The 23,979-nt window shown below is 39.6% G+C and overlaps 2 protein-coding genes across 5 annotated transcripts in view; both read left to right on the top strand.

The window, feature by feature from the left end:
• The window catches only part of SCARB2 (scavenger receptor class B, member 2), a 60,375-nt gene extending 54,478 nt beyond the window's left edge, over positions 1-5,897 (top strand). For both annotated transcript variants that reach the window (XM_011966205.1, XM_011966204.1), the window contains 2 exons: positions 1,259-1,417; positions 2,886-5,897. In XM_011966205.1, coding sequence (XP_011821595.1) covers positions 1,259-1,417; positions 2,886-2,924 — 198 coding nt within the window. In that variant the 3' untranslated portion in view covers positions 2,925-5,897. The remainder of the gene's footprint in view (positions 1-1,258; positions 1,418-2,885) is intronic.
• Positions 5,898-15,045: 9,148 nt separating this feature from the next.
• NUP54 (nucleoporin 54kDa) overlaps positions 15,046-23,979 on the top strand; it is a 32,770-nt gene continuing 23,836 nt past the window's right edge. The window contains exons 1-4 of one of the 3 annotated variants that reach the window (XM_011966200.1): positions 15,171-15,253; positions 15,919-16,080; positions 18,754-18,837; positions 18,937-19,083. In XM_011966200.1, the coding sequence (XP_011821590.1) occupies positions 15,187-15,253; positions 15,919-16,080; positions 18,754-18,837; positions 18,937-19,083 (460 nt within the window). In that variant the 5' untranslated portion in view covers positions 15,171-15,186. Of the gene's footprint in view, positions 15,254-15,918; positions 16,081-18,753; positions 18,838-18,936; positions 19,084-23,979 lie in introns of all 3 variants that reach the window. The other 2 variants (XM_011966201.1, XM_011966202.1) reach the window with 2 other exon arrangements.

The following is a 23,979-nucleotide window of genomic DNA, read 5'->3' as shown; positions in this document are numbered from 1 at the left end:
TTTTTCCTGAGATGGAGTCTAGCTCTGTTACCCAGGCTGGAGGGCAGTGGCCCAGTCTCAGCTCACTGCAACCTCTGCCTCCTGGGTTCAAGTGATTCTCTTGCCTCAGCCTCCCAAGTAGCTGGGACTAAGGTGCCCACTACCACACCTGGCTAAGTTTTGTATTTTTAGCAGTGATGAGGTTTCATCATGTTGAAACTCATGACCTCAAGTGATCTGCCCACCTCGGCCTCCCAAAGTGCTGGGATTACAGGCATGAGCCACCATGCCCAGCCCCGGCTAATTTTTGTGTTTTTGTAGAGAGGTGGTTTCACCACATTGCTCAGGCTGGTCTCAAACTCTTGAGCTCAAGCAGTCTGCTTGCCTTGGCCTCCCCAAAGTGCTGCGATTACAGGCGTGTGCAACTATGCTAGGCCTCCAATGCAAATTAAGCGTAAACTAGGCCAGAATTGTTGCTCATAATTTCTATGGAATTAAGCTCTTCAGATACCTCACTCATTACACTAAGTGGTAATTCCTCTGCTCTGCATACACTAAGTGTTATTCTAGTACACTTCCTACTATCAACAGTCTCTGGAATTGTGGTTAGCCCACAACTTTGCTGAGCACTTTCTGTAGAGGGCTGTGGTCCTGATTACTATAGATGTAACCAAGAAAGAAATTATACTTTCCACATACCATTTTTGGAGTGTTTCATTTATTTATTCATTTAATCAGCCAGCATTAATCAAGCACCTACTGTGTGCTGGGTGCTATACCCAGTGTGGAGGTGACTGAGGTTAAGTCTTGCCTTCAGGGTCTTCACAGTCATTGTAAGATAGACAGTTACAATGCAGAGTGCAAGGACAATGATGGAGGTAGAGAGTGAGATGGAAACTTAGGGAAGAGGCCTTTGACTAGGCCTGAGGTAGCCAGAGAAAACTTTTGGAAGGAAGTGATGCTGAGCTGATTTTTAAGGATGAATTGGAATTATCTGACATAAAACAAAAGATGATACTGTCTCAGTATTTCTGAATACATTTTACCTCCTTTTTCCAATCTATTTTAAGAGTAAAAAGGTGTCTTCAGGAGAAGACAAGATATTAATGAATAAATGTCCCTTCTGATTACTCTGACTTATAAATGGATTTTCAGTATATTTGGTTTGCTAACAGGAGGAGATTCCCAAATTGTATTAAATAAAGGAAAGATATAGCAAAAGAAGGTTACACACTGGATGTTTAGTCATCAAGGTAATACTATTTTCTTGCCTCTCCAGAGTGTTCTCATTGATAAAGAGACGGCGAGTCGACTGAAGTCTGTGATTAACACTACTTTGATTATCACCAACATACCCTACATCATCATGGCACTGGGTGTGTTCTTCGGTTTGGTTTTTACCTGGCTTGCATGCAAAGGACAGGGATCCATGGATGAGGTGAGAACTGGCTGAAGGAACTTCTTCCTTATTGGATAACTTTACCTGAGGAATTCAACTGTACTTCACTGAAGGGCTGTCAGCTGGCTTATTAGGATGAATTCTGGGATTTTGTGCTGGGCATAGTGATTTCATTCTTATTTTACTGTTGGACCAAATGGGAAGCAAAGGAAGTATGTCAAAGAAGGTGGAGGGATAGAATGTACCATCTAGTATTTGGGGAATAGAATCTCTTTGGATATATCCCCTGGGAGTTAACTTTACGTCTTTGAAAACAATAACCTGAAAGAAAAGGAAGAATATATAACAGTTACACATCTGATCTTTGGTGTCAGACTGCCTGAGTTCAAATCCCAGTTCTGCCACTTAACAGCTATACGACCCTAGAAACTGTGCTTCAATTTCTTCATCTGTAAAATGGGATAATAAAAGCCTCCCTTATGAGTTTTTCATGAGGATTAGATGATATAGTAGACATAAAGGACTTGGCCCAGTGTTAGCATATAGTAAGAGCTCAATAAAGGATTAAGTATTATTAAATATGATAAAACAGCTCCAAGATTATAGAGCAAGGCAGGCAGGGCCCTGCTTGGAAAGAATCCCTGATGTATTCAAAGATACCTATGATTTAGGTATCACTGCATAATAAATGATTGGAACATGGGCATACTTTCCTGGAAGGCTAGGATAAAGAGTTGGGTTGGCCTCTCCAGTGACCAGCAGCCCAACCAGGAACCTGAATACCTCCAATGAGCCTTTTCTGTAGAAGCCCTTCTTAAATTTTCTGCAACTTCCTTTTTTACAACAGAGGCCTTTTTTTCCTCCAGTTTCCTCAACTAAGTGTCCGAGGCAAATGTGAAGTAGAAAATAAATAAGTGAAACCATCTGAGTAAAATTAGCTGAATTTCCCTGACTTCCATATTCTTCCATTATTTCTCTTATCCCATGCCAGTCACTTTAGCTTGAATTAGCTGTGAGGCAAACTATTTTGCCATTTCTATGTGTGGATCTTCCAGTCTGACTTTGTGCAGTCACTGAAATTGTCTTAAGCACAAATGAAACCTCATGAAAATGTTAATTACTGCTCCTATAATTAACCTTCCTCATATATTCAACAAGCAAGCAATTATTGAGAACTACTATCTCTGAGACACTATTCCTTAGTAGGTTTCAAACCAGGAAGCAGGCAAATTCCATAGAGTCTAAGTTTTATAATCCAGATCAGCACAGAGAAGGGTACTGCTCTGGTATTGAGGGTGAGAGTGGTCAGAAAAGGCCTCCTGAAAAGGTTAGGCCTGAATCTTCAAGAACAAGCAGTAGTCCAATAGGGGAGGTAAGGGGGATGAGCCGCCTTCCTATAGGTCTCTCCTCCTTCCATGCCCCTACTCCTCACCCAAACTTTTCACACTGGGGAGAAGTTTCTGACAGGAACACCTAACTTCTTTGTCTTCTCTCTTCTGTGTTTCAGGGAACAGCGGATGAAAGAGCACCCCTCATTCGAACCTAAACATTGCCTTTGCTTGGTGAAGAAACCATGTGAGCTGTCCTGACCTGGACCATGACTTGGGGAAACCCTCCACCTCCTCGCAGGCTTGTTGCCTGTTGAAAGAAGGGAAAAGACACGGCCCTGGCAAGTGATAGGAACATTCTGGCCAGAGGTTAAAGAGCAGGCTGACATGGCTGGCCATTAAGCTTTATAAAATCATGTGGGCTCTGAAATTGTTTTTTTATGTGTCTAGCAAGTATTTAATAAACCCATGTATAGTAATTTTGTTGTTGTTGGGTGCTGGTAGCTCCAGAATTTTGTGACCACTGTTGTGGGTAAAATGTCTCTGCATCACTTGTTAATGCTACTTGGTCTAACTTTATTCAGTATGCTTCATTCACCGAACTTTGTGCTCAAAATGCGTATATACCATTTTATGTTGTATTCCATCATTTCACTTGCAAAACAGAAGTAAATAAGAGTTCGGGACCCAGGGTAAAATGGTAGCTTCATCCAGTATATCATTCAAATGCATCTGATTTCTAAAATATTACATATTACATTTTATGTTGATCTTCAGTTCATAATTCCTCCAGGAAAACTCAGTCTTCCAACTACAATAAAATACTGGGTAGAATCAAATAGGAAAGGGGTTGGGTGGGGCAGTACCCATGAGTTGATAGTGATAAGCTTCTAAGGATTTTTAACTTGTACTTTTGTGAACGAAGAGAATGCATAAATAATGTCGGTGAGGATAAGTACAGATATTTCATGTAGAGTAGAATTAAATGCTAGTTATGATGCTTGTGGATAGTTAACTGTTATTTTTTTAGTCAAAATGATTGTGCTGTGAAAAGATGCTCCTGAGAGAATGTAATGAGTAACTGATTTTTCTTCCTGAGTCACCCTTGCCAAATATGATACTGTATTAATTAATCTAATATTGAGTGATTATTTGTAAAATTATGAATATGGGAAATCCATTTATCTACAGCTTAAGTTACACATAAGTTTCAGAAAGTCTGATTAGACTAAAGAGACATTACTTCTGGGAAAGCCTTCTTGGTAATTTTGAAATTCTTTTTACAAGTTCTTTCCTCAGATTCAGTTCTTTCCAGTGTTTTGTAGATCACAGTCACTCACTGAATAGAAAAACGTGTGCCCTACACTTCCTGTGACAATCATTTTGCTGACAGAATGATGGATGTTTAAAATATTGCACAAAGTACTTTAAAGAAAGGTCTGTTAGGACCAGAAGCAGAGACACCACTTTTCAAAGGACTTCTTGGTTTCAGCATAACCGAAGGCAGGGAATTGGGAGCCACCATATGTCACAGTGTTCAGAATTCAAGCATATTTAAGGGCATTTTCTTTGATTCTCAAAGTTCACCATTCATTTTGAATTAAGAAGCCTATGCATTTAGCTGACAAAGTGCTTACAGAATTTCTTAACAACTGAACCACTCAAAAAGATTTTTTTTGTTTAAAACTAGATTTCAATGTAAGCAAATGAAGAAAAAATATATAGATTTCATTTCCATAGCTTCTTATCCCTGTATTGAGGTAATAAATTGTTTTACTGACAATTTTTCCTTTTTCTACACTAAAACAATATGTGATATGTTTCCCCTCTTGAAGAGGCAATTCATTAAACTCTCAACTTTTCTATAGAATCAAGATAGAAACTTTAGATATGCCAACTCACCAAAATGTAAAAAAACTAAGAAAAATATTGGGTCTGCAATAATGCTAAATATCTAGATTTTTAGAATTTATAAATATTTAACTAGATAATTGGGCATGTCTTATTTATGCATGTACTTATCCATACTAATAAAATGGACACGCTAGTGCATACTTATTGGCTTAGTCCTATTATCAGGATAGAATCATCTGTGAGGATATTTTAAATACTGTAAATGATAACAGTTAATGATATACACATTTAGACTGAGCTACACACTGGCAGGGAGACCAAAAACATATTACTTCCATACTTCTGTCATGATTCTTTTTTTTGAGACAGTCTCACTCTTGTCACCCAGGCTGCAGTGCAGTGGGGTGATCTCACCTCACAGCAACCTCTGCCTCCCGGGTTCAAGCAATTCTTCTGCCTCAGCCTCCCAAGTAGCTGGGACTACAGGCACGTGCCACCACGCCCAGCTAAATTTTGTATTTTTAGTGGAGACGGGGTTTCACCATGTTGGCCAGGATGGTCTCGATCTCCTGACCTTGCTAGCCACACGCCTCAGCCTCCCAAAGTGCTGGGATTACAGGTGTGAGCCACTGCCCCTGGCCTGTGTCATGATTCTTAATAGTTACTTGGTTAAAATCACATTTGATACTATCCTTCTGAAAAGTCTGAGACAGACGTACAAACTACAGTCAAAATTATAGCTTAAGAGGAATGAATGCACCTATTAGGCTTTAAGTTAAAGAAAAATTATTTCTCATGCTTATTCTCTTGCGGCAGTTATCTTAGAAAGACCCTCAAAGGCTTTGTGATTGTAAGCACTGTCATGATCACAGAATGCAAGCTTCTGGTACCATGATCCTCAACTTAGGAAGAAACCAAGACAGAGAGCTTAACTCACTTCTCTCAGGGAAAATTAGGAGTTGAGCACAGGACAGGAAATGGGCTTTGCCACTTTTAGCTCCAGGCTTTTCCAACCAGATTTCCTTATATTCTAGAAAGATCACTAATGGTCAAGTGGAACAAGCACTACACGACTAACCCCTATTGGGGTTTTTAACTTAAGGGAGGCTAATTTTTAATTTAAATTGCTTGAGATATGAGTTCTGCAAAAGGTGGTCCGTATCCTTGGCCCTCTGGGCATTATCACTAAATTGCTTGTGCCTGTTAATGAGAATACTGACCAGAATGCTCTTCATGTAGCTCATACAGTTGGTTCACTTCATGCGGTTCTTGATGTGTTTATTTCTACCCTTAATGCAATGAAATGTTTCACTAATAAAAAACCACTTTATATAAAATTGCACTAGAAGTTATATGTCATTGGATGTCCTGTTGTTTATGGAGTTTCACTGGAAAGATGTTCCTTGACAGAGGCAGCCCTGAGTCACATACTTGGACCATGTCTGATTTCAGCTTCGCTGTAGTGGACGGTTACAATCAGCCTGACAAGTGCCACTCCAAGCAGTCCCACACTCTGCTTTTCTGTCTTGAGTCTTTCTCAAGAGCCCTTGAGAAAGTATCAGGGAGTTAATAACCCAAGGCAACCCGGAACTAAATGGGGCAGGAGTCAGTCAGCTGATAGATGTTTCAATCCTCAGAGGACCAATTCTCAGGCTTATTCCACATGGGTCCTCAATTAGGGTTGCCCACAGTGGTAACTACTTTCCGTTAGTGTTTCTTTGTTCCCTGTCTTAATCGCCCAGCCCTTCAATGCTGCTTCCCAAATCATCCACCTGTCCTAACATCTTACGTCTGCTTAGCTTAGGTCTGCTTCCAGGTACACCCAACCAAAATGCAGATAAGTCCACCCAAAAGGCTCAGTGGGATCCAAGAGCTATTGGAGAGGCACTGGGTTTTTTTTTTTTTTTTTTTTCCTTTTCTTTCTCTCTCTTTTTTTTTTCTTTTGAGACAGAGTCTTGCTCTGTCACCCAGGCTGGAGTGCAGTTGTGCAATCATGGCTTACTGCAGCCTCGACCTCTTGGACTCAAGTGATCGTCCTACCTCAGCCTCCCTAGTAGCCGGGACTACAGGTGTGCACCACCACACCTGGGTAATTTTTGTATATTTTGTAGAGACAAGGTTTTGCCATGTTGCCCAGGCTGGTCTTGAACTCCTGGGCTCAAGCAATCTGCCCACCTCAGCCTCCCAAAGGGCTGAGGCTTTTGTTTCTAGGGATATTTATCTACGGTACTATCTAGGGTACTAAAGTTATTAATTCCAAACTTCAGATTACCTTTAAAACCTTTCCCATCCCAATACTGCAAATTATTTTTGAAATCAGCAAATCCAGAAAAGTCTTAAAATATCTAGCTCAGTGTTACAAATGTCATGTATCAAGGACACTTGATCCCTAAGATATATACTTCCTAGGAATCCTAACTCTGCAGCTGGTTTATGTCACAGGGAAGCTCCTTGTACCTATTTCTTCTTACTCAAGGTAGTTAGAGACACCTGAAACTTTGTAACATGCCAAGCCTGATTATTTCAAATCAGGGAGTAAGAAAAATCCAGAAAAAAATTTTTTTAAGCAATAAGGTATGTTAAAACATATATCCATTAGCACTAAGAAAACAGTATAGGATGAGTGGTATAGAATACAAAGTATAAAAACATGTATACACATTCAGCACAAGATACAGATCCCATTTCCAATAACTGTATTTTTTCATTCAGTCAAGTTTTTAAACACTTTTGAGGTATAATTTACATACCATAAAAGTCACCCATTTAAAATGTACAATACAATGATTTTTAGTAAATTTACTGAGTTGTGCAGTTTTAGAACATTTCCATAACCTCAATAAAATTCCTCATGCCAGTTTATAAGCACTCTGTTGCCAGCCTTAGCCCCTGGCAACCACCATCATCTTTCGGTCTTTGTAGATTTGCCTTCTCCAGACATTTTATTTAATTATAGAGTATGTGGTTTTTGGATCCTGGCTTCTTTCTACATTATACCTAAAAATGTGTTCAACTAATTTCATTAAGCACCCACTTTATGCTAGGCACTTTGAATATAAACTAGGCTACTGGTTTAAAAGAGATCTGTGGATCTTACAGTCTAGTGTGGAAAACAGTTACCAAATAATCATACAGTTAAAATGTAAAATTTCAACTGAGTTTAGTGTTTTGGGAACATGACTAGGAGCTGGAGTTAATTAAGCAAAGCAAGGTCTTTCAGACAAAGGGAATAGAACATGCTCAAGGGCAGGAGGAAATGCGGTTACTACAAGTGACTGAGAAAATGGCTGCAGTCCAGAGAGGGACGAATGGTGGGAAATAAGGTTGGAGAAAAAGGCAGAGGCCCGATCATGTTGAGTCTCATTAAACCATATTAAAGATTTGGGTATTTTGGTATGTCTTAAGACCAATGGGGAGCTATTGTGTTTTCAACTGGGTTGTGGGAGGAAGGTGGGCAAATCTGTTTAGAAAGGCCCATTCTAGCTGCAAGATGAAGACTACAATTGAAGAGAATCAACATGGATGCAGGGAGATCAATTAGGAGCTGTTGTGCTAGGTCTCCATTGGCATGCAAGATGGGTCTTCCGGGTCATCAGCTGTCATACACCACCCTTCAGGGTGAATCCACAAAGCTATATAGCATGGGCTAAGGAATGAGCTTCACTGGAGGAAATACAAATTTACAGGGCCAGGAAAAAAGAAGGTACCATCCTCATGTTATCCCATGGAGAGGTGAGCCAAGGCCCACAACACTGTTTGGTTTCAGAAGAGCACGTCCTCCTCCTAGTCTCCCTTTCTATAGGGCAAGCTTGAAGAAGAAGTCTCGTCAATGGGGGAATACACAAGATGCTGAGCAACAGGCAGTTGGATTTGGAGTGCCAATGGTTTACAGTTGTCTGGAAATGCCAGCTGTCCATGGAATGTTAAAAATCTCCACTCCTGTGATGAAGAAGGCGCCAGTCCCATGGGAACCTGAGCTTGGGTGCAGCCTTTTCCCTAGAAGGAGGAAACCCCAGCCACAGCTAACTCATTCTGCAGGCAACCAAGAATGAACTGCCAAGGTCACAGAGAGTCTTGCTCATTGTGCTACGGGGGCTGCTGCCGTAGTCTAGGTGGGGTTTGGTAAACTTCTCTAAAGGGCCATACAGAAAATAGTTTTGCTTTGCAAGCCAGGTGCCCTGTTACAACTATTCAGTTCTGCTCTTGCAGCATGAAAGCAGCTGTGGACAATGCATAAATGATGTCTCTATGTTCCAACAAAAGTGTATTTTACAAAAATCAGCAGTGGGCTGGATTTGGCCCCTGTATCTCAGGCTCCCTTGAAGACTCTCTGCTCTCTTCTTAATAATAGTGCTCAGCTACAACCTCTCCTCACTTGATACTCTCTCCCTGACAATCCCATTTACTTTCCAGACTTCAATTACAACCCAAACACAGGTTGGGTTTTGTTCTGAATTGTGCATTTTTCATGTACTTTTTTTTTCAACTCCAAGGATGAACACTCCACATGTAATTTATCTTTGAGGTCTTTCTTTTCACAACACAGGCTGGGTTGTGTTTGGGTTGTAAATGAAGTCTGGGAAGTAAATGGGTTTTACTCTTCAGCTTCAGCCTCACATATCCAGATACCTGCTAGATATCCTTAGCCAGGTTGCCTCAAATGCAGTAAGTATAGGAACTCATTTTTCTTTTCTTCCCAAATTCCCATTACTAGAAAATGGCATCACAATCATATCTCACTGTACAGCCAGAAATCAGGGACTCACGCTAGACTCCTCCTTTCCCTCCCCTCCACATATAATCAATTAAGCAATCACCCATCAGTCTTCATTCCTGCTGTCCTCACCTGCATATCTGCACTCTCACTAGGACTCCTGCAATAATCTCTATTAGCGTTACTTAGGTTTTGTGTGTGTGTGTTTTGTTTTTTGAGACGGAATCAGTCATCAGGCTGCAGCAGCACGATCTCGGCTCACTGCAACCTCCGCCTCCCGAGTTCAAGCGATTCTCCTACCTCAGCCTCCCAAGTAGCTGGGACTACAGGCGCATGCCACCATGCCTGGCTAATTTTTTGTTTTTTTAGTAGAGATGGGGTTTCACCATATTAGCCAGCATTACTTAGTTTTTTAAATAAGTAACCCTTTTACATTTTCAGAATGCAGAAAACGGGTTTAGGGTAAAAGTCTTCCTCCACCCATTTCCTAGCCACCCAATACATCTTTCCAGATGCAACCAATATTATTTGGTTTTTCAAACGTATTTTTCCAGGAATACTTTGTACAAATCATGTGTATTTATATATTCTAGCCCTTTTTTAAAAACCCAAATTGTAGCATACATACAGTGTTCTGAATTGTGCATTTTTCATGTAATTTTTTTTTCAACTCCAAGGATGAACATTCCACATGTAATTTATCTTTGAGGTCTTTCTTTTCAGTACACAAAGGGCTTTTTTGTTCCTAGCTCATAGCGGAATAGTATTCCTTTGTATAAAAGCAACAATTTATTTAACCAAACCCTGGTTTGTTTCCAATCATTATTATAGATAGTGTTGTAATGAATTATCTTGTATTCCATTATTTTGCCAAATCATTTATAAGATAAATTCCTAGAAGTAGCATTGCTGGGTCAAACAACATTAGTAACTTTGATAAGCACAAAGCCTTTTTGTTATTGTTTGTTTTCATTTTTATTAAAGTTATACATATAAGCACATAGATTTAACAATCAATTCTACAATTGTTATTTTTTTAAAAAATAGGAAAAGCAGACACTACTCTCAGAGTGCTTGCAGACACCTGTTTTAGCCTTTTTTAAATTGTTTTTTTTATTTTACCCCCCGTCTCTAGATGATACGCTGCTTGGTGAATTTTGTTTCAGTGTTACCCACTGACTCCCCACCATGGAGGATGAGGGTTTAGCTCTTCTCTATGCACACAAATATTCTTTTCATTCCCCCATCTTTCCAGTATAGTTATGCCATAATTTTGTACAGCTCAATATTCAATTCACATTATTGGGATTATGTGGAAACTGCACAATTGAGCCATGTAGTAACCTTTCAACACTTTTCCTTTCTCATCTAATATTGTTTAATTGTCCCACTGGCTTAGTTTTCATGTATTTATCACCAATTCAACCCCAACCTTGTTGCTGATTGTCTAAATCTCTCTCAAATTGCTCATCCTTTTGAAGTAGCCTTCCGCAGAACCAGACTTGCTACAGTCTGGACTGGTTATTCTCCAAGTTATCCTGGGGATTCCTGCCATCTGTGCTGGAGCTCCGAATGTCTTCCTCTTTCAGCCTTGGCTCCATCTTGGTGGCAATCATCCTCTGGTAACTAACTGCCTAAAAAATAGGAGGTGTTTTATTTTCTTAAAGTTTTTTTTTTGTTTTGTTTTTGTTTTTTTGTCTAAAAATGCTGTTAGTCTCCCTTCACAGCTGATCTACAACTTGGCTGGGAATAGAATTGTAGCTGGAAACAATTTGTATTCAGAAATTCAAAGGCATTTCTTGACTGCCTTCTAGCTAGTGTTACCATTGAGAAGTCTGATGCCATTTTGATTCCTGTTTTTTTTGTGTGTGACCTCTTTTATTCTCCGGAAACTTCTTTGCCATCATGGTTCTGTTATTTTGGAATGTGCCTTAGTGTGAGTCTATTTTCATTAATTGTAATGAGCATTTGGTGAACCATTTTCAAACCAACAATGTCTTTCAATTATGATAAATTTTCTTGAATTATTTAATAATTTTCTCATCTGTGCTGCATTCTTGAATAGTCACAAGTACACTATTTTCTTTTTGAGATGTCTCACTCCGTCACCCAAGCTGGAGTGCAGTGGCGTGATCTCTGCTCACTGCAGCATCAACCTCTGGGGCTTCAGGCATCTGCCACATCTGGCTAATTTGGTCTATTTTTTTTTTGTAGAGATGGGGTCTCTCTATATTGCCCAGGCTGGTCTCAATCTCCCCAGCTCAGCGACCCTCCTGCCCTGGCCCCCAAAGTGCTGGGATTACAAGTATGAGCCACTGCACTTGGCCCACAAGTGTACTATTAACTTAATATCTGGTTTTCCCTCACTCAACAGTAAGTTCTCAAAGGCACAAACCATACCTTTTCTGTTTAGCACTCAGAATAGTGCCAAGTACATAGTAGGACTCAATAAACTCTGAATGAATGAATAACAGGAATAATAGGAATAATCTTGAAAGACTTTAAAGGACAGATTTTTCTGTATACTCTTTCTGATGTGCATAATATAACAGTGTGTGTGATAGACAACTTTTTGAACTAGTCCTTTAGTTTTATTTTTTCTTCAATTTTCCATCCTTGGTCTTTTTGTTTTACTTTCTGAGAGATTTCTTCACCTTTATCTTCCAACACTTCTACTGGGTTTTTCATTTCCGGTAATAGCTTTAAAATTCCTACAGCTCTCTTTTGTTCTGCTAAGAATACCTTTCTTTGAAAATAATAACATCCTGATATTATTTCATGGTTACAATATCTCTTGCTATCTCTCTGTGGACACTTTTTAAAAGTTTCATTCTCCTTGCAGTTAGTTTCTTCCAAGCTGCTTTTGCTGCGCTATTTGTTTTGATCTCTATACTTTGTGTTAAAGCCTTTCCTCAGCTTGGTAATCCTTGCTGGTCTACTCATATTTAAGAGTGGAACTTAAAAGCTGAATGGAAGTTCTGTGTGTCTTAGCGAGGCTTGCGAAGTGTGAGCTTTATTATAGAGCAGGATTTCTCAAACTCTGTAAAAGTGATATTTGGGGCCAGATAATTTTTTGTTTGGGGAGGAAGGGAGTCTGTCCTATTGCTTCTACCCAATAGATGCCTGTAGGATCTTCCACTCTTAAATATGAGTAGACCAGCAAGGATTACCAAGCTGAGGAAAGTCTTTAACACAAAGTATAGAGATCAAAACAAATAGCGCAGCAAAAGCAGCTTGGAGGAAACTAACTGCAAGGAGAATGAAACTTTTAAATTAAAAGTTTGGTTGCAACAACCAAAACTGTCTGTAGACACTGCCACATGTGCCAGGGGGTGGGAGGAGTAGAAGTCAAAATTGGCACCAGTTGAGGACCACTGCTATAATGTGATGTGGCTAAATCATTTATTTAGAGATTTCTGATGTCAGATGACTGTCTTTTCTCTGATACTGGTCATTTCACCCATAGAAGATTCTCCTATACCTTCCTGGAGGGTAAAGGGTTGGCTGCCAATGCTCTGGGAGCAGTAGGGGAAGGTGTATAGGCATGCATTTCCACTCAGTCTTCCAGCATTCAGTAGGGCACTACCCACTCTCAATAATGTCTGGTGCCCCCAAGTCCAGAGACACTACTGTTTTATTTTTTTGACATTGGTGGGGGGCAGGGGAGAGTCCCCACCATGTTGCCCAGGCTGGCTGAACTCCTGGGCTCAAGCAATCCTCCCACATCAGCTGTCCGAGTAGATGTGACTATAGGCTGGTGCCTGGCAAATAATACTATTTTAATCACTGTAGAGAAGAATCCTCCATTATTTTTCTAGAGTGGGGAAGAAGCATTCACTTGGCTGCACAAGGTCAGAAGAGGATTCTGGGAGCTCTAACTGCTTCTTAAATAGACTTTCAACCAGTTCCTCTCATTTTATCTTCCCTTTACCCCAACTGATAAAGATACATGATATCTCCAATTTCTGAGCTTCTGGCAGATTCCATAAATTAATCTTTGGTTTTTCTTTCAGCTAGATTGGGGGGTTGTTTGTTTTTTTAAGGTAAGCTAAGTACTTAACCATTAGACTATGTGCTAACTCAGGGGTGCCCAATCTTTTGGCTTCCCCGGGCCACACTGGAAGAATTGCCTTGGGCCACACATAAAATACACTAACACTAACAATAGCTGATGAGCTTTAAAAAAATCGCCAAAAAACCTCACAACGTTTCAATACAGTTTATGAATTTGTGTTGGGCTGCATTCAAAGCCATCCTGAGCCATGAGCCACATGTGGCCTGTGGGCTGCAGGCTGGACAAGCTGGTGGTAAATCAAAGCTCCTTAACATGCTAAGGAAGGTCTTTCAAGATCTGGTTTCCACCTATCTGTCATTCATTCATTATTTATTTCCCCCTGTTATATGCCAGACACTTGTGCAGGGCATGGAACAAGAGGGACACGGTTCTTGCATTTATGGAATATATATTATTGTGAGTAAAAATTAGACTGATAAATTATCTGTGACAAACAGTGAAAGAAGGCAGTGCATTGGGTATGAAAGCATACTTAGTTTGCAGGAGTCAGACACTGGTCACCATTCACCAACTTGCCCAAGCCAGAAAGCAGGAAGTTGTCCTTGAATCCTTACTCCCCATGTCCAAATACTACAAGTCTTATATATGCTATTTCTTAAGTATCTCTCAAATTTATTCTCATAATTCCACTGCCAGATATAATCCAAGTCATCATCATCTCTTACCTGTGCAACTACAACAGACTCCTAAAAGCTCTACCTTCCTGAGGCATGCTGGCTCATTCCAATCCATTCTCCTCATGGCAGCCAGAGGGATCTTCTAAAAATAAAATTCTAGTCATACTAGTCCTCTGCCTAAAACCCCTTAAAGGTTTCCCATTACCCTCAAGAAATAGTCTGAAATCCTTACCATAATTTACAAGGCAATATAATATAATGGTAATTTTTACAAATTGGGACTCTGGAGTGGAGAAACATGAGTTCAAAACTAGACTCCAGAACCTACTTGCAAGGTGACTTTGGGCAAGCTGCTTAACAACTCCAAACCTCAATCCTCTCATCTCACCTGCAAAATATAGTTACAGAATCTCCTCTATTGAGTTATTCTGAGGATTAAATAATATTACAAGTAAGATGGAGGGGGATCACTCTTCCCCTCTTTTTCAGTGCTCCTTAGAGCTGTGGTTAGGAGTACTGACTCTGGACACAGCCTGACCCTCTGGTACCTGTTTCCTCTTTTATAAACTGGAGACAGCAGGAACCAACCTCACAAGATAGCTGAGAATTAAATTATGTAAAATGTCTAGAAGAGTGCCTGGCACAGAGTAAACGCAACGTGTTTGCTACAGTTCCATTCTCTTTCATTTCTTCCAACGTGCACCCTCTTTACTTCTTCTGCTCCGCCTACTCATCCTTCAGCACTGGGTTCAAATACCATCTCCTCGTGGGTGGTGGTGGGTTCTCAAACCCAGCCCAGCTGCCCGACCTCCCAGGTCCACTCTTTGATGGGGCAGCAACTTCAACCCTACCACATGCAAATTCTAGCTGTCTACCGCGTATCCCTACAGTAACAACTTCAGCCTCTGCACATCTTTCCCAAAGAACCTCCCTACGGCAGTTTTTAAAGGACTCCCAGGAGGCACACCCTCACCAGCGTCCCAGCATTTTACCTTAACAGTGATGCCCCACATCTTGTGAACCCCACCGGAAGTGAGCCGGCTGGGGGCGTTCCCTCACGACCACCCGGCTCCTACGCCCTTGGCGCCTTCCGGCCTTTTAGGCTAGGCCAGAAAGGAGGCGGAACTCGGTGATCTGACTGGCGGTTTCCCGGCCGGACTGAGAAGAGGAGCGCGCTGCGCGTCGCGGGAGTAATCTCCTTGGTCTCCTGCTCTCGCGACATGGCCTTCAATTTTGGGGCTCCCTCGGGCACCTCCGGTACCGCTGCAGCCACCGCGGCCCCCGCGGGTGAGTGATCCCCCTGGACCTTCACCCGGGAAGGAGGGGAAGGGTCTGGTCTGCCCCCTCTGTCCGAGACTCTCCGATCTGGGTATCCTGGGATCTCCCGCCGACGCGGAGACTTTAGAGGCATTGGGAAAGGGCGGGCGGCCGCAAAGTGGGCCGAGGCGGCTCCCGAGGAGGCCGCGGGGGTACTCGAGGTCCCACTAGAAGCTCGCGCGCCGCGCGTGAGTTTCCACAGGGCCCTGGCGTCAGCGGTTCGCTTCCCGCCACCGGGGAGTTCTACTCAGAGAAATTGGAGGTTGCTCCCCTCTCACCTTGCCTAAGAGCCTCCCTCCCTCCCTTCTGCACCTCAGCCTCCCGGATAGGCGGGAACGCTTGCGTGATTCCCGCTGCCAGCGAGAATAGGGCTGGGGATCCACCGGCACTGCCCATTGACTCCCTTAGTTCCAGCCCCGGCCCCTTGTGGTCCTCGCTATGGGGCTTATCCGTCGTGCTTCTTCCATCTGCCCCACCCCACCCCCACTCTGCTTTCTTAAACTGTTTGGAGCAAAACCAGGTTTGTTCACTTCTGTGAAACGTCCTGCTGATTCTTGTAATCCTTACCTTGCTTTCTTTTCTTTTTCCCTCTCCCCCTTTTTAAAATTTTGTTTCTTTGCCTACACGCCTATCAGGATTTGGTGGGCTTGAGACTGCCAACTCCACCGCCAGTGGGTTTAATTTTGGGGGTTTCGGATTAACTGCTAATCCTGCAGTGAACTTTAATATTGGGAATTTCGGTGTTTCTACTACCTCGGCGACTCCGTTCAATTTTGGTAACAGTCTGGCAAGTGCAGGTAGATACTGCGGGTTGTATGTGTAACGAGTGTTGGGAGCTGGAGTCCAAGAATATTGTGGTTCCTGGAGTTTGGGAAGGAACTGTTACTTGTTTAATAAGGAAAGGAAATTTGTTTCCTGATCTCAGATGAAAAACATTTATATCAAGTTTTTAGTACCTTAAAAGATGTGGTTTAGGAAAGTTTTGCAAGTTGTGTTCCTTTATTAAATGTGCACTTATCTTCCAAATGATAAGCATTTGGATTATAATTTTGAATAGAATATATCTTTTAAATTATTAGATAAGACTTCCAAAGTATAAACTCACCACCAGTCAAGCCCATCCTGGGATTCTTGGACTCCTGCAGTCATTTTTCATTTTTTCTGCATCTTTCATTGAGATTTCATTTTATTGTCCTTCTGTTTCCAAAGAGAAACAAGTCTTATACGAACAGCAGTAACCTGTTTTGTTTTTTAACTTGTATTATAATGATAATAATGTATTTCTTTGGTCAACTCAGCAGATTAGGATACTATAAGATGTGTAATTTCTATAAGATGTGTAATTATAGAAAGAATCCCCAATTCTTTTCTGGAATTTTGGGAAAAGCTCAAAGAGAGCAGTTTAATTTTATGGCATATAGCCCCGAATTCTAAAAGGTAGGCTAGACGTCTTTGCATTCAAAAAGATAATTATGAAGATTTTCTTATGCATGTGGGTTGTTTGAAGCTCATTAAAAAATTTTGCAAGACGCAATAATGATATTATGTATGCATTTAAAATAGGTTTATGTGTACTTTACATAGTGACACTGTAGAAAAAAAATCTTGTTCTTCAGCTGCTCGTATATGAATTTATCGTCCATAGTCTCTTACATTATGCCTCTTATGCCCGTGCCAATTATATGCATTTGATAAACATTATTTACTCCCTAAACCTTACTTGGGAAGTTTGGTATTTTATTCATTCACTTGTTACTGCAATGTGATTATCACCCTAGCATCTGAGTTGAAAACAGAAGAATATTTGAAAACTTCAAAGACGAGATGATCCATTTTAATTAAGATGTATTCGAAGTGATCACATATCACTGTCCTTTGGTGTGTTTGCTTTTCCTTGTTTGCTTAAAATTGGCACTGGGTAAAACAGAAATCTTACTTTGAAATTTGTGTTTCCGAATAAAGCCACCAGCTCATAATTCAACAACAGTAAATAAACTTGTTGGTATTTGCTTGATTTCATGTTCATTTGGAGTTATCACTGTTAAGTTTTGAGTTACGATAATGTAACATGTTTTAACTACTTTTGTATGTGTTAACCTTCAGCAGAGGGCTGATAAAAGTTCTTGTTTACTTTTTATTTTGTATACTTGTAGACCTGCTATTACTAAAACATTTTTGATGTTGTGGAGCATGATGAGAAACTGACTAGTGTTTATTGTGTAGCCAATTCAGATTATATCATAGTTATTCTGTGGAAGTGAAAAGTAATGAAAAGAGATTACAACAGTGCTTAGTACTTTAGGTGATTTTTATGAAAATGTTTACAGTTTGCAGTACTGCAATAGAACCTACAAGTAAATAGAATATTTAGTTGTGCCTGCATGCAACATGCAGCTTACTTGAGTAGTTTTCCAAATCAGAATGAGGTGATTAATATAAAATGGTTGCATATTTTTCTTCTTGTATTTTCTGTATTGCAATATTGATGAATCTGTGTTGTATACCAGAAATAAATAAAATTGAAGGTAGATTCCAAAAAACCTGCAATATGATTCGACACTAATGGTTCAAACATTTGTCTTGAAAGGCTTTTTGATACCCTTGGTAATCAGCTGAAGACTGACAATAAGTTACAAAAATAACAAAACAATTTTAGATTGGCTAGCATTCCATTTATCTATCAAATCTCTTCCTTCAAGAAACACATTCTTGTTGTATGGAGGTAAGTGTATTGGTGTGCTTCCTTTGAAAAGTTACTTAGTCTTGACAGAGACTAAGTAGAAATATAAGTTAATCTTGACATAAATTCACCAAAACCAAGGTTGCAAACTGGCAACGAGTCTGCTAATGTGATATGTTTGGCACGCTATTTTCAAAACATTTGAATTCCTTGCAAAAAAAAAAAAAAAAAGTAGTTGAATTAGGGTTTAAAAACCCATACATTTTACATAGAAAATCCAGATTTCCTGTTTCTCTTGGGGTAAAAAATGGGAATATGTGACACTACTAAACTACCTTTCTTGTATCTACTGGAATTTAGAAACTGCTGATCTAAAAAACTATTCATTTTAAACAGTTCCACCTGTCAGTAAACACAGTCTACTTTAGTCTTTACTGTTTAGACATATGAATTTGCAACACATCCTCTAAAAGTACACACATAGTCATTTTAGAATTATGGCAATAGGCTTAATGTGTTTTCTCATCTGTAACTGTTAACCACCCCTTTAATTGAAGGGTATATATTACATTGTGATATTTCTATTTTAAATGCTTAGTTCATTTCTTGTAACGTTTTGACTTCTCGATTGGTAGTATAGTTTTCTAAAAAATTGATCTTGAAAGTAGAGAAAGGAAAAATTAGATCAATATATTTTGATTTTATATGTAGCAATTACTTATAATTTTAAAAAGTTGCCTTTATATATACAAAAGATTCTTCCTTTCTATTTTTGTTCTTTTTTAATTAGGTGGGTTTGGAGGATTTGGGACAACATCTACAACTGCAGGTTCTGCATTCAGCTTTTCTGCCCCCACTAACACAGGCACTACTGGTAAGAGGCCATCTTAAGTCATTTGTAGAGGTAAATAAAGTAGAGGTCGTTTTTTGTTTTTCTTTTTTAACTTACGAAGTCCCAATTTTTCATTCAAAGGACTCTTCGGTGGTACTCAGAACAAAGGTTTTGGATTTGGTACTGGTTTTGGCACAACAACGGGAACTAGTACTGGTTTAGGTACCGGTTTGGGAACTGGACTGGGATTTGGAGGATTTAATACACAACAGCAGCAGCAGCAAACTAGTAAGTATGAGATTTTCAGCTTCAAATAAAAAACCATGACGATGCTAGCTGACATTATTGGGTGCATTCAAAATACTTTAGTGGACTTTTTATAAGAATTATTCATATGTTCCAAAAGATTTGGAATGTTGCTTTTCATGTTTATATATGATAGCAGCTGGGGAGAACACTGATTGGCACAGTTAGAATTATAAGGTTCCTGTGTTTAGGATCATTCCATTTAAATTTTTGTTGTTAAAAATAACAAATAGAGAAACTGCACAAAAGTACAGCTTAGTAAATTATATATAAGTTTACAAAGATTAACAGCCTTGTAACCACTGTCTATGTCAGGAGATGGTCCCTGGCCAGCTAGTTCAGAAGCCTACCACGTTTCCCTCCCATTCGCTTCCCCATCAGAGGACCTGCAGTCTTGGCTTTTATGGTGATCGTTTCCTTACTTTATAGTGTTGTCATTCAAGTATGTAAACAGCATTTAGTTTTGCCTGTCTTAAATCTCTATAGGCTCTTCTTTTATCTCTCTTTTTAATTTATTTTTATTTTTGGAGACAGAGTCTCGCTCTGTTGCCCAGGCTGGAGTGCAGTGGCACGATCTCGGCTCACTGCAACCTCTACCTCCCATGTTCAAGCAATTCTTCTGCCTCAACCTCCTGAGTATCCGGGACTACAGGCCCAGCTAATTTTTGTATTTTTAGTAGAGATGGAGTTTCACCATATTGGCCAGGCTGGTCCTGAACTGATCTCGCAATTTCCCCACCTTGGCCTTCCAAAGTGCTGGGATTACAGGCGTGTGCCACTGCGCCCGGCCTCTCTTTTTTATGTTTTAATTTGTTGAAGAAAACAGATCATTTATCCTAGAGAGTTTTTTAGTCAAGACTTTTCTGATTGCACGCCTATGGTATAGTTTAACACATTCCTTTGTTCTCTGTATTTCTTGATGATTGGGTTAGATCTGGGGCATACATATATATATTTTGTTGTTTTGTTGTTTGTTTGCAAGACTATTTCATAGGTATATTTTTTATCAGAAGACGTATAGTATCTTTTTTTTGAGTGATCAGCCATTGGTGATGGCTGATCAGCCATTGAGCCATTGGTGATCATTACCTAGATCCATTAATTCATTGGGGGTTACAAATAGTGCCATTTCACCTGGATTCATTTATTTGTTGAAATACTTCTATGAGGAGAAACTTGACTTCATCTGTTTGGTTGATTCTTTCTCTATATTACTGGTTTTCAGAATAAACAGTTGGTGGTCTAGCATTCTCCAAAGATTACCAATTTTTTTTTTAATGTCAGAAACTGCAGCCTTTAAACTAGTTGCTATTTTTTAATCCATTGCAGTTACCGTTCTTATTGATGCTTAAATTGTTACATCTGTGGCCAGTGCAAGCCTTTTCAAGTTGGCTCCCAAGTCCCTTAGACACAGTCTGGTTATTAGTCTTTGATGGCTTCCTTACTAACCATCCATACTAGCTGGTGTGGCAGTAGGTTCCAGGGGTTGTTCTGTATAGATTAACTTACCCTCACAAGAACCCTGTGAAATAATACTTTTGTTATCCCCATTTTATGGGTGAAGAGAGGAAAGTGAGAGATTGTGAATTACCTGTATACCTCTGAATTTACAGGGACGTAAATTCAACTACTCCTTCTAGTGCTGTTTTCACTTTTTCAATCTGATGCCTCTTAAAATTACTTTTGTTTCATTTTTCTTAAGTAACTTGATTGACTAGTTAAAATTCATCCTACTCAGTCATTGAAGATTAGTTATTAACTTATTAAACATGACTTTCAAGGATTGCCTAATAGTAGGATGAAGATAATAGAATACTATTCTCAGAACTATTCTTCAATTATTCCAGTCATTCATCTTTTCTACAATCCTGCAAAAATACAAAATTTGATGAAATATTTAAGTGGTTAAGGAAAGGACAGCAAAAATGAAGTGTTTCCTTTGTTTCTTAAAATAGTCTCTCCAACTATGAGTAACTGTAGTTCCATTTAGTTTTGTTAGGAAAATGGGAATTTGAATCTGGTGCTGTTTTAAAAATGAAAGGGACTCATTTTGTTATGTAATAGCCATTTATTGTATGTATCATATGTCAGGCATTGGGTGTACAAGGTTGAAGACCACAATCCCTGCTCATAGTCAAGGAGATTCTAGGGTATCCACGCAGAGGAAATAACATGGCATCATTTATAGCAGAGTATAATGCATTTGGGACCAGTAACTAGATCAGTGCAGTTTTAATGCATAAATGACCTCAGGGTCAGTGGTGAGAGTTAGAGAAATAGATATGAATTGGATTATTAGCGTGCCTTATATGTTTTACTAAGGAGCTGTCCTTTATGCAATTCTAAACCATTATAGGATTTAAGCTGGACAGGAAAATAATCAGATTTTTACAAGTATCTCTTAGAGAAATACAAAGATAGACTATAGGTGGGTTGGAATGGAGGCAGAGATATGGGTTCTGAAGCTGTTGCCAAAATCTAAGCAGGAAATAGTGAAGACCTGAATTAAGACAGTGACAGTTAAGAGTGGAGAGAAAGAACAGAATGTGAATTTGAGAGAGATTTAACTTGCAGAATCAATAAAAGCTAATGACTGGATAAAGGTAACTTGGGCTTCTGGATGGCATAACTGAAGGATCCCTTGCTCTTCACTAAGATACAGAATACTAAAGCAAGAGCAGATGTTTGTGGGTAATGAGTTTGAGGAGTCCTCTGGGTAGTTGTATATATTTATGAAAGCCATCAGAACATAAGTAGTATTTAAAGTGGTGAATATGGATGACGTCATTTAGGAGACCTGATTCCAGAGTAAGAGGAGAATACTAGAACAAAACTCTTAGAAACACTAACACTTAAATGCCGGCATCTCGTACCCCCAAGCCAAGTAGGTTATTGACCATAAAATACTGAGCAGCATTGTTAGGATCACTGCTTGTCATCTCTCAGTATAGAGATGCCCGTCCATGTATTCCTCATACTCATTAGCTCCCTTTTACTAATCACAGCTATACTCATCTCAGTTGGCAACACCTGTGAATCAAGGGGAAAAGTCACATTTGGCTTTTCTGACAACCGCCAGAAGTCCTTTCCAAGCCAAAGCATTGATTATATAGGATCCTTCAAAAGACTGTTGGATCTTTCGACAACTGATACTTTCTGCTCTGTTAGCTCTTTCTATCTTCAGTATTCTAACTAGCTTAGATTCCATGGCCTTCCATTTTCTATATCTCTTGCCAATATGCCAAACTTCCTTGTTTTTGTCACATTTGCCTGAAAAAACCCCAAGCCTTTATAAGCCCAACTGTCTGTCTAGATAGTGCTTGAGAAAAATCACACGTTATGGAAGAGGGGATAATATCTCTCTAAATTCTTGATCACCAACCTCAGGTCTCAATGTTGCCTGGTAATCCTGTGAAATTTCTACTTTCAGCTTATTCTCCCGCTTTCTATAGCAGTAATTTTAAACCTTTATTCTCTTCAAATCTCAAATTTATCTGTTCTTACTTTTAGCAGATGGCCTTGACTGCTGCTTCAAAGACAAAATAGGGCTGAGCACAGTGGCTCACGTCTGTGATCCCAGCATTTTGGGAGGTTGAGGTGGGCGGATCACCTGAGGTCAGAGACCAGCCTGGCCAACATGGTGAAACCCATCTCCACTAAAAATATAAAAATTAGCCAGACATGATAGTGAACACTTGTAGTCCCAGTTACTTGGGAGGCTGAGACACGAGAATTGCTTGAAACCCGGTAGGCAGAGGTTGCAGTGAGCTGAGATGAGATCGTGTCACTGAACCTCCAGCCTGGGTGGCAGAGCAAGACTCTGTCTCACAAAAAAAAAAAAAAAAAAAACCACAAAAAAACAAAGAGAAAATAGAATTCCTTATTGCAATTCCTTCACCTTCCCTCCACCAAATCTATTTCTTTTTCTCCCTCTATCCGCATTTTCCTCTTTTTACCTTACTCGGGATCTCATAACCTCCTGCCTTCTCAGGGTGCGTGTGCTGTTGATTATTCTAGCTGCACTCCCTCCCCTAGTCTTCACCTTCTCATCCACATATAAATAACTAAAGTTTATTTTTTCTTGAAACATTAATAACAACAAAAAAACTACTTTCATCTCACATTCACTTCAGCTACCACTCTCCTCCCCATCACAAACTATTTGCCAGTCTGGTTTCTGTTTCTTTATTTTATCAAATAAGTTAAGGTCATCAATCATCTCAGTAAATCCAGTGAACACTTACTGTTCTTTAATTATGAAAAATGCTAACAAAGAAAAAAAGAATAGTGATGTGAACCCTACCAGCTGGAGTCATCAAAAGTCAGAATTTGCCACATTTGTTCTTGTCTCCTTTTTCCTTTTTTTTTTTTTTAAATCACTGACATATTGGAGAGCAAATCCCAAGCATGTCATTTCATGCTTTACTATACTTCTCTCTTTAAAAATGTGTACCTCATTCCAACCCACAATAATTCCTTGGTGCTATCTAATACCCCATCTATAATCAGAGTTCCCTATGTCTCAAAAGTGTTTTCTTATTTGGTTTGTTTGAATCATGATTCATGATCCAAACATGGACCATACATTCATTTTCTTGTCATGTCCCTTAAGTTCTTTTTAGTGTAGAGAATTCCTCATTCTGTTTTTTTCCCTCATAAATTTTCCAGTTGTCTTGTTAAATGTCCCCCATTCTGTATTTTTCTTCTGCTTCCTTGTAATATTATTTAACTGTATCTCTCATAATTGTGGTAAATAAAGTTTGCTTTAGGGACTTGATTCTGCTTTTTTGGTAAGAACATTTTGCAAGTGGTGCTGTGTGCTTCATATCACATCACATTGAAAGACTCTCACTTATGGTGATGCTAAGATTGATCAGT

The sequence above is a fragment of the Mandrillus leucophaeus genome, unplaced genomic scaffold (assembly GCF_000951045.1).
Source record: "Mandrillus leucophaeus isolate KB7577 unplaced genomic scaffold, Mleu.le_1.0 Scaffold75, whole genome shotgun sequence".
NCBI classification, from domain to species: domain Eukaryota; kingdom Metazoa; phylum Chordata; class Mammalia; order Primates; family Cercopithecidae; genus Mandrillus; species Mandrillus leucophaeus.
The sequence above is the reverse complement of the archived record's forward strand: the minus strand, read 5'-3'. Positions and strand labels throughout refer to the sequence as shown.